At 39.8% G+C, this 16,243-nt stretch overlaps 1 protein-coding gene across 4 annotated transcripts in view; it reads left to right on the top strand.

Annotated features, from left to right (window-relative positions):
• The first annotated feature begins 4,340 nt into the window (after window positions 1-4,340).
• Window positions 4,341-16,243, top strand: part of Set2 (SET domain containing 2) — a 185,053-nt gene continuing 173,150 nt past the window's right edge. For 3 of the 4 annotated variants that reach the window (XM_053790027.2, XM_053790029.2, XM_053790030.2), the window contains exons 1-3: window positions 4,354-4,463; window positions 4,645-4,912; window positions 10,685-15,578. In XM_053790027.2, coding sequence (XP_053646002.2) covers window positions 10,750-15,578 — 4,829 coding nt within the window. In that variant the 5' untranslated portion in view covers window positions 4,354-4,463; window positions 4,645-4,912; window positions 10,685-10,749. Of the gene's footprint in view, window positions 4,464-4,644; window positions 4,913-10,684; window positions 15,579-16,243 lie in introns of all 4 variants that reach the window. The other variant, XM_053790028.2, reaches the window with a different exon arrangement.

Genomic DNA, 16,243 nt, shown 5'->3' on the forward strand with positions numbered 1-16,243 from the left:
TATACACATAGAGTTCCTACATAGCTTTAGTCGAACACGCGATGTGTCAAAGAGATACTTATTTCTTGCACTGTGTCTGTGTTCTGTTGTGGCTCTCCAGGAAGAGTCAATACACTGGGTTGAAGTTTGTTCTGAGTGCTCTGTGTATATAAAATGCACGTTAATAAGTGTAGATGTGTTGCTCATTTAATAAGTCGAGAATTTTAAACAGTGAGAGGGAAGGGGTGTGTTGCCTGCAACATGAATGCTCTTGACACGGGTGGGATGGCTCTCTCATGCTCTTGACACGGGTGGGATGGCTCTTTCGTGCTCCTGACACGGGTGGGATGGCTCTCTCATGCTCTTGACACGGGCGGGATGGCTCTTTCGTGCTCTTGACACGGGTGGGATGGCTCTCTCATGCTCTTGACACGGGCGGGATGGCTCTTTCGTGCTCCTGACACGGTTGGAATGGCTCTTCCATGCTCTTGACATGGCTGGAATGGCTCAGGACTTATGCATTATTCCTTTTGAAAATTTTGATTTTGGGAGTTATTATGAAAAAATAATAAATTTTTACTTTCGCAACGAATACATTGAGAGACAACACAGTAAGTGCCCGGGGCCCAAGACTGTTCAATTGCCTCCCAGCCTACATAAGGGGGATTACCAATAGACCCCTGGCTGTCTTTAAGAAGGCACTGGACAGGCACCTAAAGTCAGTACCTGACCAACCGGGCTGTGGTTCGTATGTCAGCTTGCGTGCTGTCAGTAATAACAGCCTGGTTGATCAGACCCTGATCCACCATGATGCCTGGTCTCAGACCGAGCCGCGGGGACGTTGACCCCCGAAACCCTCTCCAGGTAAACTCTAGGTACGTCAGAGCCAGTCAGTATACAGGGTGGGCCAAAAGTAAGCTTACAGTTGTTTTCACTATTTGTTCAAGTTTTCGATTTAATTTATCCAAACCATAATTCCAAACCAGTATTCCAATACTAAAGCAATATTGGAAGTGTGAAAATGCCGAGCAGGTGTAGGAGTTAAGTGCATACCTACTAAGTGTAAGCCTACTTTTGGCCCACCCTGTAGAGTATTGAGTGTTGCAACACGTCAGCAACGTAAACAAAGACGCACCATTCCCATATCCACCGCAGACGGAGTAAGGTTTAGTTATGCTATTTTAGGTTGGGTTACGTTGGATTTCCTTGGGTTGGATTACGTTTCTTACCATTTCCAACAGTAACAGCCTAGTTGATCAGGCCCTGATCCACCGCGAGGCCTGGTCACAGGGGCGTTGACCCCCCCCAACCCTTTCCAGGTCTCCAGGTATATTAGGGTAGAGATTTTCAGTCAGTTCAAATTAGGACCTGATATCCTAGTTTTTCATCCTTCAACCATGCCATTTATGGTTATTATATTAACAAAAGCGCTAAACCCATATGGGACCTACAGCAGCCTCAACTAGAGCCCAGGTACATTATTGTGGTGAGTGATGGTGAATGAGACATGTACAGTACATGGGTATATTTATTGCCGATATGTCTGGCCTTCACAACGGACTTCTTCAGTAGAATGAAAAAGCGAAGACAATAGGAGTAGTTCTGAGGTGATCAGTTCCTCAGCCTTGGTAGGAGGTGGTGAGTTTCGTTAGAGTATCTCAGTAAAGAGGTAAATAAGGAAGACCCATTTCCTCTACACAACCAGGAGACAGAGGGAAAGGCTGTGGATCCAGGGAATTGGAGTGACCCTCCCTAATCTTGGTTAGAATGTGAGTGCCTCTCATTTCTCCTACCCTGATGACCTCCACGGATTAAGCGACCTCACAAATGCTAATAATAATCTTTTTTAAATAAACTGGTTATTTGGTTGATTGACTAGGTTTAAAGTCTATCTCAACTACTGGATCACTACGACAAGGTCCTAAATGCACTAGAAGACAAAAAGAATGCAGATGTAATATATACAGACTTTGCAAAAGCCTTCGACAAGTGTGACCATGGCGTAATAGCGCACAAAATGCGCGCTAAAGGAATAACAGGAAAAGTCGGTCGATGGATCTATAATTTCCTTACTAACAGAACACAGAGAGTAGTCGTCAACAGAGTAAAGTCCGAGGCAGCTACGGTGAAAAGCTCTGTTCCACAAGGCACAGTACTAGCTCCCATCTTGTTCCTCATCCTCATATCCGACATAGACAAGGATGTCAGCCACAGCACCGTGTCTTCCTTTGCAGATGACACCCGAATCTGCATGACAGTGTCTTCCATTGCAGACACTGCAAGGCTCCAGGCGGACATCAACCAAATCTTTCAGTGGGCTGCAGAAAACAATATGAAGTTCAACGATGAGAAATTTCAATTACTCAGATATGGTAAACATGAGGAAATTAAATCTTCATCAGAGTACAAAACAAATTCTGGCCACAAAATAGAGCGAAACACCAACGTCAAAGACCTGGGAGTGATTATGTCGGAGGATCTCACCTTCAAGGACCATAACATTGTATCAATCGCATCTGCTAGAAAAATGACAGGATGGATAATGAGAACCTTCAAAACTATGGAGGCCAAGCCCATGATGACACTCTTCAGGTCACTTGTTCTATCTAGGCTGGAATATTGCTGCACTCTAACAGCACCTTTCAAGGCAGGTGAAATTGCCGACCTAGAAAATGTACAGAGAACTTTCACGGCGCGCATAACGGAGATAAAACACCTCAATTACTGGGAGCGCTTGAGGTTTCTAAACCTGTATTCCCTGGAACGCAGGAGGGAGAGATACATGATTATATACACCTGGAAAATCCTAGAGGGACTAGTACCGAACTTGCACACGAAAATCACTCACTACGAAAGCAAAAGACTTGGCAGACGATGCACCATCCCCCCAATGAAAAGCAGGGGTGTCACTAGCACGTTAAGAGACCATACAATAAGTGTCAGGGGCCCGAGACTGTTCAACTGCCTCCCAGCACACATAAGGGGGATTACCAACAGACCCCTGGCAGTCTTCAAGCTGGCACTGGACAAGCACCTAAAGTCAGTTCCTGATCAGCCGGGCTGTGGCTCGTACGTTGGTTTGCGTGCAGCCAGCAGCAACAGCCTGGTTGATCAGGCGCTGATCCACCAGGAGGCCTGGTCACAGACCGGGCCGCGGGGGCATTGACCCCCGAAACTCTCTCCAGGTAAACACGAGCGTCATTAAGGCTGCACGTAACCTGACACGATCAGGAGCTGTGACTCAACCCCTGCAACCACATATAGGTGAGTACCTAGTATAGAGACGAAAGTTAACTCAGTGGATTTAAACTGATACAAGCTTCTGTATGTACACTGAGATATCTCTCTTTCTCGAAGAGACAGAGAGAGAGAGAGAGAGAGAGGAAGGAATGGGGATACATAGATCAAATATTATTCTTAAGGCTTCGTGTACTGTCTTTGTCTATACTCACCTCCACCTCCTCCCACTCGGCACCTACTGCAACATTTAAGTAATCAATAATAGCTGTGGTCGTCTTATTTTCCCATGGAGGTTTTTCATCTCTTTATGTGGCCATTATCATTATTATTATTATTATTATAATCTCGGGGAGCGCTAAACCCGTAGGATTATACAGCGCATGTGGGGGGTAGAATGGAAAGTATTCAGGTTTAATTCAGGGAACTGGAGCACAGATTCAATTCCCTAGATCAAGAGCCCCTCACCAGCGTCATGGAACCTCCCATGAGGGGACCATTATCATGTTAGAAAGAGTCAGTGGAGTTTCATTCTTTTCCGTATAGACATTTTCTATATTTTTTTTTCTGGTAACTGCAACGTAGTTAGTTGATGTAAGTTTATTCAGGTATACACATATACAATTACATAGATTATCATACATAGCAGCATATGATTAGAGAACCTGGGATAACTTAAAAAAAGTCAGAGAGAGAGTGACTTATTTCCATTGGAGTCCTTTGAGATAAGAAAACTTTTAAATTGTTGTATAACTTTTTCTTCATATACATCTATAGTGAACGATGTCGAGTGTTCACAGCTACGTATTACTTAAATATTTTTTTGCTACATTATAACATGTAAGATTTTAGTTTTATATATATATATATATATATATATATATATATATATATATATATATATATATATATATATATATATATATATATATATATATATATTATGCAACCCAGTCCTCTCCTGTAAGGCGGACTGTCGAAAGTCATGGGAGCATATCATGTGTCCACACACTGAGCTCCAATACTGGCTAAGCAAGTCAGGGGTAACTGAAAATTATCAGCGAAGTCAAATGGACACATCGTGGGAATATTTTTGAGGTTATTTAAACGTGGCGGGGTTGTGGTCACGTGAGTGAACGCCATATTGGATGTGTACAGATGAGCCAGGGAGCCAGAGCCACCCATCGCGCACCCTACACTCACATAATTACTCTCTTTTCTATAATGTAAAAGCATCTAGGTTGCAGGTAAGCCCGTCGCCGTCTTTGTGAATGTATGACCACCATGTGTAATATAATGAGAAGTTGGAAAAGAGGCCGAGTAACGTATAAAGTGTGGAGGAACGCAATAGTTGCCAGGTTAGTGCCTGCGACCTGTCTGCCTCGGCCATTGACAATCGTTTGCGCGTCTCACTGAATTTTTCCTCAGGATTTGCGGCTGCGGGGTAGGTGGGATCAACTCGGGGACTTGTCTCCAGCACCACCACGGCTAGAAACTGTTTGTTGGCAGCAGACGAGGTAGAAAAGTGCGCAGGAGGAGAGTAGCAGAGGCGGCGGACCCGGGGAGTTGGAGTGGGGCCGTCGACGTCCCACCATTTGCAAGTCTTGCCAGCACAGCTACACACAGCCGCCCTCCCCACCCTCATATCACCACCTCTACATGATGCCCACGAGCACCCATACATCCTGCACACGAGGCACGTAAAGTGGGCGAGATCTGGAAGGGGGTATTGAGGCTGGTATTCCCTTGATGGAGGATGTAGGGGGTCGTCCTCGTCCAGCAAGGGGCCGTCCTCCTGCAATGTTGCATCTTGCATGCTTCTACCTCCTCTTTCATGCGCCTCTAGGGGTCGGTGCTCACCTGTTGAGCTTGTTGCAAGATTCTAACCACCTTCTTGTAAGGGGTTTTATTACTCTACTGAGAGTGACTCACAGTTAACTGATTCCCACTTCTGGGGAATATTGCACAATTTAATTTTAACAACAGTCTCTTGTTGCAAACTCTGCAGTTTTTTTTATATAACAGAGTTTAAATATTCTGAATACTTCAGTTTAGCGGTACCAAATGTGTACATCAAACTTCATCCATTTCTTATAAAGCTAAATAAGCTTTATTGAAGTTTATTTTACAGATTTTTACACACTGCTGATTTAAGTTAATGCAGTGTTTGCATTAAGCACATTGTTATAGGTCTAGTGATGAATTATGAAGACTTACTATTATTATTATTATTATAATTAAGCAAATCCTGGGGTCCATATGGATGAGATGTCTTTAATAACATTGGATAAGGGAAATAACTTCAATTTATGCTGTGTACATATACACAGGCCAAGATAGGGACTCTAACTTATTCTGAAAAGTTTTTATTAGAGAAAGGCACTGTATGGCTTAGCACTTCCCCATAAATAGGAATTTTATTATAAAAAATGTGTAGACAATTAAGAACATATTACAGAATGATGGTATTAGGATTGGAGGTTTAATTCTTTATGGTTGCCAGGGATTATATAGGAACAGGAGCATTGCAGTAGGTCATTTGGCTCATACTAGGCAGATCCTTTTTAAACCCAACCCTTCAAACTGGTATGCATGTCCAACCTATTTTGAAGCTGCCCAAGGTTCTAGCTTTAGTCTGTACTTGGCAGATTTGTTCCCCTCATCTAAAACTCCTCTTTCCAAACCAGTATTTTGCTATATTTTTTGCAAATTTAAATTTATACAACTTTAATCCATTGTTTTAAGTTATTTCACAGAGATTCTTAGTACCCTGTTTAGACTGTATTCTTTATTTATACATGTCTTCCACTTGCATATTTCAATCATAGCTTTGCTCATTCTGGGTCTTTTAAGAGTGCAGATTCAACGCTCTTTGTCTCTGTATGAAAGATTCCTTATACAGTGGATTAATTTTGTCATCCTCCTTTATGTTCTCTAATGAATTTATATTCATCCTGTGGAATAGGCAAAACAACTGTGTGGCATAATCCAAATTAGGCCTTCCTAATGATGTGCAGAGCTATGGAATAACCTTTGGACTTATTTGCTTATACTTCAGAGTAAATTCAACCAATGTTAGCCATATTACAGTCTTTGGTACTGCCATCTTAACTTCATATTTTTGTTTCCTGTCCTCCAAGTTCTTTTCACACACTGTGTGATCGAGTTCTATATTAGCTTATAAGTGCTAGAATTACAGTATTTTAATTCCCGAATATAAGGACTTGACACTTTTCAACACTGAACTTCAGCTGTCTCTTTTTTCAGATCCTGATATTAACCTGTCATAGTCATTCAGAAATTCATTGGTATCTTCCTCTGCATTTGTCAGCCTAATTTTGTATTGTCAGCTAGTTTATTCATGTCATTTTTTTATTCAGAATGATGCTAGTGACTGGTTTCCATTATGATAAAATAACAAAAAGGCACAATACTGTGGTCTTACCCCTGTTTATACAACCTTTGCTGCCAGTTTATGTGTGTCTGAGTCCATACAAATTTTTCCTCTTATAATATGTGCTGCTGCTCTCTTTAACAGTCTTCTCTGTGAGACTTTATCCAAAGCTTACTGAAATCTGGATAGATAATACATGCTGTATTATGGTTTACTGTGTACATTGAATTACATCTTTTAAGAGAACATCTGGAGATATGTGGCTGTCTACTCTAAACAGCTGCCTACATGAGAAATTATAATTAACAGCAATGATTCAGAATTGTCACTAGTAACTGACTACATTCACCATTGCAGTTTTGTGGATTGCTCATAGAGTGATCATTCACAGAATGAGCCTTTTCTTATGTAGCTCCTAGATTGTTTGACAGATTGCCAATGTCTGTTTATGCTTTTAACTCGCAGTTGAGAGCACATCTCATTTCCAGAACTTATGATCCTGATGATCATACTGTTACTTTTGAACATAAACTGTAGTATTTCTTCATCGCTGTTGCATTTATGGCTTGGTGTACTCAGGTTCACTTCTCCCTTCAAGGGATGTGCCTTGATGCCAGTAAAGGGCTCTTGGTCCATGGAAATGAAGCTAACCTCCCCTTCCTTGGATCAGATCTGATTGTCTTGTATTCCTCAGATGCTCTCCCTATCAGTGTAATAATAATCATGATAGTGCTCATGTTCAACTAACAGTAAATAGGTACCACATAGGAATTAATTGAATGTTGTGGATTGCATCCTAGGAGAGGATCCCCCACTGGGACTAAACCACATTACTTGGCTTTATTGGGTGTTGTTGAGTTAATAACCCAAAAGGATGTCTTCTTTCTGTCTAAGAACTAATCTTTGAGTGAGTGGCCTAGTTTAGAATCCTCAAGCCTATCACTTACTTACTACTAAATGGTGAGTGGACAGTACTCTTGGAGACATTGCTTTTGTCTGGTGGCATTGTCAAGGGGAACAAAGGGAAGTTTGAAACCCCTCCTTAATGTGTCAGCTTTCCCTGGTTTGATTATCTCGTAAGCAGTTGTTAGGTAAAAGCTTATGCTGAAAGATAAAAACATTATAGAATTTGATGGGAGACATGATTACAATGCTAATAGAATATGGGAATAAATAAACATATAAATGAAGTGATGAGAATCTCTAACCAAGATAGGACTTTTAGAAATGGATTCAAGTTAGGTAAATTTAAATTTAGATAGGCTATAGAAAAGCACTACTTTGGCAGAAGAATTTGGATGAATGGAACAAACTCCTGAGCAGTATAATTAAAGTGAACCAACCCTTCAACTTAAAAATTAGGTTACTGGTTATCAAATGCATGCATAGGAATGTTTAAATTTAAGTACAATATGTTCTTTCATAAGGACATATTATATCTACAACATACACGAAGGTAAGGGAGCCGATGTGTTGTGAAAGACTTGAGCAAGCATTAGAAAGTGGAGCTAAAGATGGATGTGGGTAGGTAGTTAAGTGTTTTAAAATTAAATGTTTATTCCGTTGCTTTGTAAACATTAGTATAGGCACATGTCAGTGGCAAGTGATGTAATTGAGGATAACCTAAACAAATCAAGAAGTCATTACTGCAATCTCTTGCATCCAGTCATGGTACAGTGAAGGGGTTATAGTTCCAGTGAGATGTTTTTAACCCTTTGACTGTCGCAACCCCCAATCCTGAGGTGTCTCCTGGTGTCGCAAAATTTAAAAAAAAAAAAATAATTTTTCTTATGAAATGATAGAGAATCTTTTCCCTATTGTAATGACACCAAAAAAACGAAATTTGATGGAAAACTGACGGAATTATGCTCTTGCGAAGTTAGCGACCTCAGCGCTGTTTACAAATCGGCGATTTCGCCCACTTTGAGCCCTATTTTCAGCTAATTCCATTATTCCAGTCTCCCAAACTCATAGCTATTTCTTTAGAACTCTATTTTTTCTATCGATTGAGTACAAGAAACTGCCCATTTACCGATTTCTACTACCTAATAATGTGGTCAGAAATTTGCAATTTGACCAATTTCACGAAAACTAAAAAATATGACAATTTCAAAATAAGGTCCAGAATGAACAATGCAGACATTCCTGGCTCTAAAATAAAATTTTCTTTGCTCATCAGTCATGTCTCCAGGCCCCTCTAATATTACTCTTGCTTTCTATTTTGAATTTTTATTCAAACAAAAAATAGAAGACTTACTATTATGCAGACTACTGCAATACTGTAATAATTGTATAAATAACATCAACCCATTCATGACTGCATATTAGAATGGCTAGTTGGACATTTATTGGACAATGGCATCATTTGTTTACTTTTGAACATTGGCAAAAATCAAACATTTCCCCAACTTTGAGCTCCATTTCTAGGTTCTTTTTATAGTAAAATCAATCAAAATCACCTCTATTTCTATAATATGTTTTCCATTCTATCAAATGAGACCAAGAAAACGAGAATACAACAATAAATACTATACGAAAATAGACCACAAAGTCGGCATTTTAATTAAAAAAAACGGTCGGAATTTTTTTTTCTCATTATGCACTGCGTGCTCCAGGATTTTTTTTATATGGTGCACATTGACCACACAGACCCATTCTCTCACATGTGGGCCTACCAGCTTTCTCCTGCTTGATTTGAAGCCACTAGAATTTATGAGTATATATACGTCAAACACGGTACCTCGTAAGACGTATATATACGGCCGCGACAGTCAAAGGGTTAATTATTGTCCCTATTTGTGGTTGCAGGAGCAGAGCTATACTCATGGTTTCCCATCTTAATATGTTCATTATATACCTTTCTTAAATTTCCATTAGTTATAACAGTTCCTATCAATTTTTTTTTCCATTCTAATACTACTAAGAAAAATTTCTGATTATCCCTTCAGCTCCATTTTTTTCTTAATTTCAGTATGTGTCGCCCTCTGTTATACTTGCTGAAGGTGCCAAGAAAATTGTATTCTTTCACATTATTCCCATTGAATAGAAGCATCTGGTGGCCAGTTGGTTCCTTGGCAGATCTAGTATAAATAGCGCTTTGCGAACTGTGTAGCTAATTTAGCGTCTCTGCAACTATACTACATGTACTAGTCTGATCCAACAGTTCTTCCTGTCTAATCATTTCTGTTGATCAGTAATTTGCTGCCAAGTTCTGTTAACCCTTGTGATGCCCTGGGCGTCAATGGTATAATCTCCCTATTCTTAAAACAGTGCCTTCAAGGAGGCCTGCATGTCTCTCCTTTATTCACATGTTCTTGTTTTATTTTTACCCAGTTACCCTGCCTGGGGAATTCCGAGATGTATTTGAAGTAGACATTTAGAACATATCAGTCTCTTTTTTACATGTATGAAAAGCTTAATAAACATTTTGTAAATAATTTTCCCCTCTGCTTTATTTGGAATTCATCTGTTTAAATGGTCATGTTTACAGTACTCTGTCTACTTGTATAATCTTAAACTAGCCCCCCCCCCTCCTCTGTTCTCTTTCTTCAAGGGAGGGTTGTTCATGCCAGTGAGGGCCTCATAATCCAGGGAATTGGGCCTGTTCTCCACTTTCTTGGATTGCAGCTCATTATTTCCTACTCTTTTTCTCCCTTCATAAATGTAATAATAATGATAATAATGCTCATACTTGGATCTCGCTTTATATCTGATGAGTTTCAAGAGTTTTTCTACTGGAGCCCAGGCTTGGGCCAGGCTCATTTTTGTAGCCTACTTATTGGCACTGAATGTTGTAGATACAAGATCCAAGGAACTGGACTTAGCCTCTCCTTCCTCTGATTGAGCTAGAATGTCTCCCAGGTATTGATTGATACCTAAAGATTTGGCACTTTCCCCATGATTAAAATGAAAATAAAGGGGCAAGGAGAGAAATGTCTCTTTCTACACATGATGCCTCTTCATTACAGGAATGTCATTGGATCAGCTTTCTTGAATAGGAATGTACACTGTAGCATATCAACAGTATTAAGTCTAGTTTTGTCTAAAAAAAATTATTTTTTTTCCTTGTTGCAGAGGGTGACTAGAGGACCAACACAGTGCAACTGTGTCAGTTGAATGGCATACTCCTGGCAAGCACGATGAATGGGGAACCAGGGGAAGCAAACACCCCTGTACGACGATCGTCTCGGGCAAGAAAACCAAACTCTCGATTTGCCGATGATGAGCTAGATGGTCGATTTAAAAAGATTGTCACTGGTTTATCTTCGCCTGAGACACCTATTCCTTTGGGTTCCCCCTCAGGTCGTCCCAGGAAGGTCGGGCGGAGAAAGGACAGTCGTAGTAGTGAAGATGGGAGTGAAGTAAGGTCTGAAGAGCCAGATGATGACAAGAGTGATGGGAGCAAACTAGTTGCATCAGCAAACCGGTCACAAACTGACCAAAAGGATATGAAAACTTCTGATGTTGCATTTGATTCAAAAGAATTGCATGAAAAATGTGAAACACGTGTGTCCTTTGTTGAACCAAGTGCTGAATCAGAAGCTCTAGTAAATGGCCTTGAGGGTGAAAGTGAGAATGAAAAAACTTCTGTTAGTGTTAGTAAATTGCAGGCTGAATGTGAGAAAACTAACGAGATGGGAAGGAGAACCAGAAGTAGTAAAAAGAAGGACGAGTTGGAGAGCCCAACCAAAGACATTAAGAAGCGAGGTAGAAAAAAAGGAAGAGGTAAGAAGAGTGAGGAAGAAGGAGAGGCAAGTGAAAGTGGGATCTCGAGTGAGGATGGAAGTTCAGGCTCTGTCACAGGGGAAAAGATTGGTGAGGATATCGAGAGAGCCATCAGCAGTAACATAATCAAGGCTGAAAATCAGGGAAAGTCAGATCTCAATCAGTGTGGCAAAGATGTGAGGTCTGAAGCTAAACCAATGGAATTAGTCCAGAGAGAAACTCCCAGTGAAAGTGCTAGGGATGGCTCTGAGTGTGACAGTGATAGTTGGGAACCAGAGAGAGAAAACCAAAAGAGCAGTGAATCTGATCAGAGGGACATTGAGATTGAGATTCATGTGAAAGGCCAAATCAGTAGCGAAACTGTTTTAAGTGACCAGAAGTTTAGTGATATTGATATAAAAGACAAATCTTTTAGTGAAAGTGATATAGGTAACACTGTTGATAGTGAATCTTGTATTAATATAAAAAATAGCAGTATCTCTGCAGAAAATGTCCAGAGTGAATGTTTAAGTGGTGAAACACTTAGTGGATACAGTGAAGTGAGTGAGTGCTTATATAATGATACTCTTGCTGAAGAAAGGTACACAGTCTCTCCACAGAAAGATGAGAATATTTGTAAAAGAGAAGAGATTGAGTCAGGTCAAGAGCCTAGTGTTACAGGTGACTGCAAAAAGACCGTTGACATCAAGGAAACGGTTGACATCAAAGAAACGGTTGACAGCAAAGAAACGGTTGACAGCAAAGAAACGGTTGACAGCAAAGAAACGGTTGACAGCAAAGAAACAGTTGACGGCAAAGAAACGGTTGACGGCAAAGAAACAGTTGACAGCAAAGAAATGGTTGATAGTAAAGAAACAGTTGACAGCAAAGAAATGGTTGACAGTAAAGAAACAGTTGACAGCAAAGAAACAGTTGACAGCAAAGAAACAGTTGACAGCAAAGAAACAGTTGACAGCAAAGGAACAGTAGACAGCAGAGAAACTGTAGACAGCAGAGAAACTGTAGACAGCAGAGAAACTGTAGACAGCAGAGAAACTGTAGACAGCAGAGAAACTGTAGACAGCAAAGAAACTGTAGACAGCAAAGAAACTGTAGACAGCAAAGAAACTGTAGACAGCAAAGAAACTGTAGACAGCAAAGAAACTGGAGACAGCAAAGAAACTGGAGACAGCAAAGAAACTGGAGACAGCAAAGAAACTGGAGACAGCAAAGAAACTGGAGACAGCAAAGAAACTGGAGACAGCAAAGAAACTGTAGACAGCAAAGAAGCTGTAGACAGCAAAGAAGCTGTAGACAGCAAAGAAACTGTAGACAGCAAAGAAACTGTAGACAGCAAAGAAACTGTAGACAGCAAAGAAACTGTAGATAACAAAGAAACTGTAGATAGCAAAGAAACTGTAGACAGCAAAGAAACTGTATTCAGCAAAGAAGCAGTTGATTGCAAAGAAACGGTTGATTGCAAAGAAACAGTTGATCGCAAAGAAGCAGTTGATCGCAAAGAAGCGGTTGATCGCAAAGAAGCGGTTGATCACAAAGAAATGGTTGATCACAAAGAAGCAGTTGATCGCAAAGAAGCATTTGACCGCAAAGAAACAGTTGGCTGCAAAAGAATGGCCGACAACAGAGAAAGGATTGAATGCAAAGGTACAATTGGCAGCAAAGAAACGGTTGATTTCAAAGCAATAGCTGATGGTATGGATACAATTGTCAGCAAAGATACAATCAGTGACAAAGAAACAACTATTGGTAAAGAAATAGTTGATGGGAAAGAAATAGTTGCATGCAAAGAAACAATTGAATGCAACAAAATAGCTGGCTGTGAAGAAATGGTTGATGGTAGAGAAATAACTGCTAGCCAAAATATACCTGACATCAAAGAAAATGCTGACAGTGAAGAAACCGTTAAAGGCAAAGAAAGAGTTGATGACACAGGAAAAGATAAAGAAACAACTGATGGCACAGAAATAGTTGATGACACAAGCAAGGGCAAAGAATCAGTTGACATTAAAGGAACAGTTGATGTCCAAGAAACTGTTGACAGCAAAGTAACAGTTGATGGCAAAGAAATGGTGGACAGCAAAGGCAAAGAAATGGTTGACGGCACAGGGAAAGGCAAAGAAACAGATAGCCTAACAAATGGTGATGTTTGTCTTGAAGACAGTAGTTTACATATCACACCCAAAACTAGCTCAAATATTTTGCCTGTTTTGCCAGTTGTGGAACCATTGTTGATTGATTGTCACAAAGGAAGTGTAGGGTCCAGAGATGATGTAACCCACTATATCAACTCTCAGACTGACACTTTAGAGGAAGAAAGAGATTCTAGTGTCAAACAAGAATTGGATAAAGTAAAAAATATTAAGGATATAAAGTCACCAAGAGGAAGAAAAAGGCTGCTACAGGAGGACAGTACTGACTCTACAGACAGTGATAGCTCCACTCCGTCCAGACGTAGGGGACGCAGCTCAGGTTGTGCATTGAGCAAAGGACTAGGGATGGACACAAAAAAATTTGTTGAATCTGAAAGTAAACTGGAAATCTTTAAATCAGGGAAAGCAAATATAAAGGAAACCAGTTTAAAAGACGAGAGTAAGATAAAAGAACCTAGTGGTGTTACCAAGAGTAGGGGTGAATTGTCCAAAATATCTAGTAAAATATTTCCATTTACCCAGGAAGATTTGCATAGCTCGTCTGATGAGTCTAAGGATAGGTTAGAGCAAGTTTTGGAAACAGACTCAGGAAGCAAAACTAAATGGAAGAGAGAGAGAGAGAGTAGTGAAATAGAAAAAAGTGATGTCAGAGTGGACATTCAGTGTTCTTTGCCTGATGGTCTCCAGTCTCCAAAGAAGAAAAGACGAAAAAGTGACTCAAAAGCTGAATCAGATGGCACAGGCTTGGATTCTGATGATTCTCAGGAGAGAAAACGGCCAATGGAAGTCACAGATGATGATTTGAGAAAAAGAAGAAAAACTGAAGAAAGTCAAGAAGATAAACGAGCTGTGCCAAACGTGGATGTGCCAAAAGTAGAAAGCAAAAATGTGCGTTTTAAGATTCCTACTTTAGACATACCTCTTCCCACTGAAGCATATCCCAGGAGGAATCAAAAATCTACTATAACCTCTAAAAAGGAAGATAATTTTGTGTCTGATTGTTCAAAAGACAACTTGGAACCAAATATAAGTTTAAAAGGTGCTGATTCAATTTTTCCAAATACTAATGAAGATACTGTTAAGAAGCCTATAGATGAGAAATGCTCTGATGAAACAACATTTGAGAAAAAAATTAGTTTTTCGAAAGATACTAGTGATTCTAGTATATCACAATATGATTTCAACACCAGCTTATCATCTAAAGATGATTGCAGTGATGATAATATTGATTCAAATGTTGCAAAAATATTTATGCAAACTTCTTCAATTGATTCATCAACAATTCCACTATTGGGTGATGGAACAGATCTTGATATTTCATCCACAGAAATACCAGCTTTGACAATGTTGACATCAGAAGGTGGCTCAAGAACAGTAGCATCTGACCATATTGAGGAACTAATAAATTTTTCTAAAGGTCTTAGCACCACGAGATATGAGGAGATTCTCACTAATGACTGCTCAAAGAGCTCCTTGGATAGGCTGGATTCCAAAGTTTGTCAACATTCTGGTACTGAGAAATCTAACTTAGATAAAATAGAGAAAATCCATGGTGCCAGCAGTAGCTCGAGCAAGAAGGAGCGGATTGAGGATGTAAAAATTCATCTAGGTGTAGGCTTGGTGGCAGAAGCTCATGACAATAAAGAGAATCTTGAGCCAAAGAACGAAACAGGCAGTAGTGGAAGTAAGGTTGAAGAAGTTCATCTTCAGTGTGATGAAATAAAACTGAATGTTATCACTGAAAGTAAAGCTCAAATCCATATTACTGGTGATGAACCAGACCTGAAAGATAATACTATAGGAAGCAAAGTTGAGGAAATAAATCCAACTAGTGAGGAAATCCTAGAACTTGCAAAGAAACAGCAGGTTGATTTTGGAGAAAGAGAAATAAGGAACAAGCAAGTAGTAGAAGAGAGATTGAAGAGCTTCCAGCACCTCAGAGAAAACTTGTACATAGGAGAGAGAAAGAAGAGCAAGCGCAGCAAAGAGGTGCGACGTATGGTGTGCGACTGCTCTCTCACTAAGGAGGAGCTGGAGCGTGGTGAAGTTGGCTGCGGGGATGACTGTCTCAACAGGTTACTCATGATTGAATGGTAAGCATGTTATTGCTTTTGTATTTACACTCAGACACATCCAGCTAAATGAAATTTTACTTTTCTTCTACAAGTTTCTACACTTTCTTAAGGCTCTTATCCTTGCTCAAGCATACACTGTTTCACAATCTGCAAACAGTAACTTTTCCTTTTTTTTCCCTAAAGCTCTAGGTACATAAATTTACTCTTGAGAAGCTCTACCATTTCATTTGTACCACTTTCTTAATCCTTAAAATTTTTAATTTAGCCTCAAAAAAGACAAACTGGCATTAACATGGTCCTGTGAATATCACTATTTTGGAGTAAATGTCATCACCCCTTATTTCATTAAATAGAATAATTTATGAAGTTTGGCAGCATTTTACTTTCTAGGAATTTTGTGAAGGTATTGACTTGACCAAGCTCCCAGAGAGCAAAACACCATGATAATGTCTCATTAGGTGCATCACCTATCTTTTTATATTTTTTTCTCACACATTCTTGGTAATGCTACAAACATTATTACAATACTTTATCATACAATTTCTTAAATATTTCCCGATTTATTCAAATCCTTTTGTGATTTTTTGTGTGGTTGTGTGTCTTTAATCAGACAACAAGGGCATTTTCATTTTTCATAACTAATTTTTTTTCTGCTCTAAACCATTTGTAGGATGTCTCAAAGA

The sequence above is a fragment of the Cherax quadricarinatus genome, chromosome 58 (assembly GCF_038502225.1).
Source record: "Cherax quadricarinatus isolate ZL_2023a chromosome 58, ASM3850222v1, whole genome shotgun sequence".
Classification (NCBI taxonomy): Eukaryota; Metazoa; Arthropoda; class Malacostraca; order Decapoda; family Parastacidae; genus Cherax; species Cherax quadricarinatus.